At 40.8% G+C, this 1,896-nt stretch overlaps 1 protein-coding gene across 2 annotated transcripts in view; it reads right to left on the bottom strand.

Annotated features, from left to right (window-relative positions):
- The window catches only part of otoa (otoancorin), a 14,794-nt gene extending 13,192 nt beyond the window's left edge, over nt 1-1,602 (bottom strand). The window contains exons 1-3 of one of the 2 annotated variants that reach the window (XM_030371443.1): nt 1,456-1,602; nt 532-605; nt 283-410 (exon numbers count right to left, since the gene is read on the bottom strand). In XM_030371443.1, the coding sequence (XP_030227303.1) occupies nt 283-410; nt 532-589 (186 nt within the window). In that variant the 5' untranslated portion in view covers nt 590-605; nt 1,456-1,602. The remainder of the gene's footprint in view (nt 1-282; nt 411-531; nt 606-1,455) is intronic. The other variant, XM_030371442.1, reaches the window with a different exon arrangement.
- Nucleotides 1,603-1,896: the final 294 nt, after the last annotated feature.

Raw genomic sequence — 1,896 nt, 5'->3', positions numbered from 1 at the left:
GGTGAGCACGTTACTGCGACTGTGCTCATTGACGGTTTTTCAGGCATTGAGTAGGTAAAACTACACAGAGGTGAGTATTCAGCTCAGTAGTACTCAGACAGAGTTCATCAAATTACCTTGAGATATATATTAATATACTTCCTGACATTTTCCTGACTAGATATTAGGGAGGTGTGTAGCGGATGCATCCCTCTGTGATATAATATGGTTATTTTCAATGCAATACAAATTAAACAGTGAAGTCCTAGTCGTCCTAACGTACCACCCTGACGCTGAACCTACCAGTTTTCTGGCCATGCTATTTAAACGCTTTTGATGATTAGAGGAAGTGGGTTGGTCTCCGGGCATGTCCGTGGTAGCAGGTGGGTTCGGAACGGATGGGTAGCTGGGCTTCGTCTCAGGTAGAGCAGCTGAGTTAAGAACAGAGAAAGGCACAGACACGTGGGTACAACAGGACGCACACAGGCACAAGTAGATCATGGTGTGAAAGGAAGCAGATAGTTCTGATTGGTCAGTGTTCAAGGGACCTACCGAAGGCTGCGTGGACGAGGACGAGCAGGAGGAGCAGGGACCTGACTGTGGAAGCCATGCTCGAAGGCTTCAACCTACAAACAAACAAAGACATCAACAACAACAATCTCACTAAACATGAAGCACCCATTCAGTTACTGGACATCCCAAAATGGCCCTTATTATTTTGCTATTCATGGTTAGTAATGTGTGAGTCATTTAGGATTTTGACAAAATATAATATTCAAACCTAGATGAGCTGTAATCCAGCTTGTATAAGGAGAGTTTTGGTTGCTATGCCGAATGTGCCTTAATAAGGTGTTGTGTCCCTCTGAGATCTTTCCTCCCGTGCTACTCTCCTAGTTACCTGCCTATGGGGAGGACTCATGGAAGTCAGAAGAGAGTTTGTTGCGATAAACACACTCTGTAAAGCATGTACAGATAACAATGACTTGGCATCTTCGGTCTTACGTCATGCCATCTTAAATATATCCCAGTCTTTCCTTTTTATACTCGACCTTGGGATCTAATTTGAATAGAATTTGACTTATTTTTTTTTAAATATATACAAATGACTTTAGAGCAAATACATTTTCCGTTACACAAACACGGTTTTCAAGATGCAAGTTTGTCCATCTCAAGAAAAATGTATAAAACATAGTTAAACTACATTCATAATTTATGAATTTCACATTGCATATCCTACTCCACAACCATGGTACAATTACTTGACTTACCAATGCAAAACTAAATCAGGCTTCAGCAAGGCCATCAACTTGACTTAACGTGATAAGATGTTTAAAATGAATTAAAAACTTTTTTTTCCACGGAAATAAAATCAAACCCCAGCACCATAATATGCCTTTTGTTAATATCAGCATTAATCAACCCAATAAAGACATATATTTCCAATGAACAGGTTAATACTAATTAAGCTCTACATACTCACATACAGCTCTCTGCTGCTGACGCTCAGGAACTGCTTCCAATGTCCAACCCAAACAAATTAAGCTGGTGGACCCAAATTAATATGGTGCACACAAATGCAGGTGCAGCAAGCGTGGCTGGGGGTGAGTGCCCTCGGCTCTGTCTGCTCTCTGTTAAATACACGGTGGGAGGTTACCTGATCTAAGTGAGGCAAAGTGTGTGTGTGTGTGTCTGTGGGTGTGTGTTAACTTAAATGGTTGATATTTGAGTTGAATACACACAATAAGCCTATATCAATACAAACTATTCAAAGCTGAATTGCCCTGCCATAATGTAGAATATGACACTACCCAGAAACCGAGGAGAATTTACAAAGCTTTCGTAAATGTCCTCATTCAGACCCTTAATGGGTCTTTTAGGCCTTTCCAAGTCAAGGCTACAAGTTATTTTCATCCATGA

Source organism: Gadus morhua, chromosome 11, assembly GCF_902167405.1.
Source record: "Gadus morhua chromosome 11, gadMor3.0, whole genome shotgun sequence".
NCBI lineage: Eukaryota > Metazoa > Chordata > Actinopteri > Gadiformes > Gadidae > Gadus > Gadus morhua.
The sequence above is the reverse complement of the archived record's forward strand: the minus strand, read 5'-3'. Positions and strand labels throughout refer to the sequence as shown.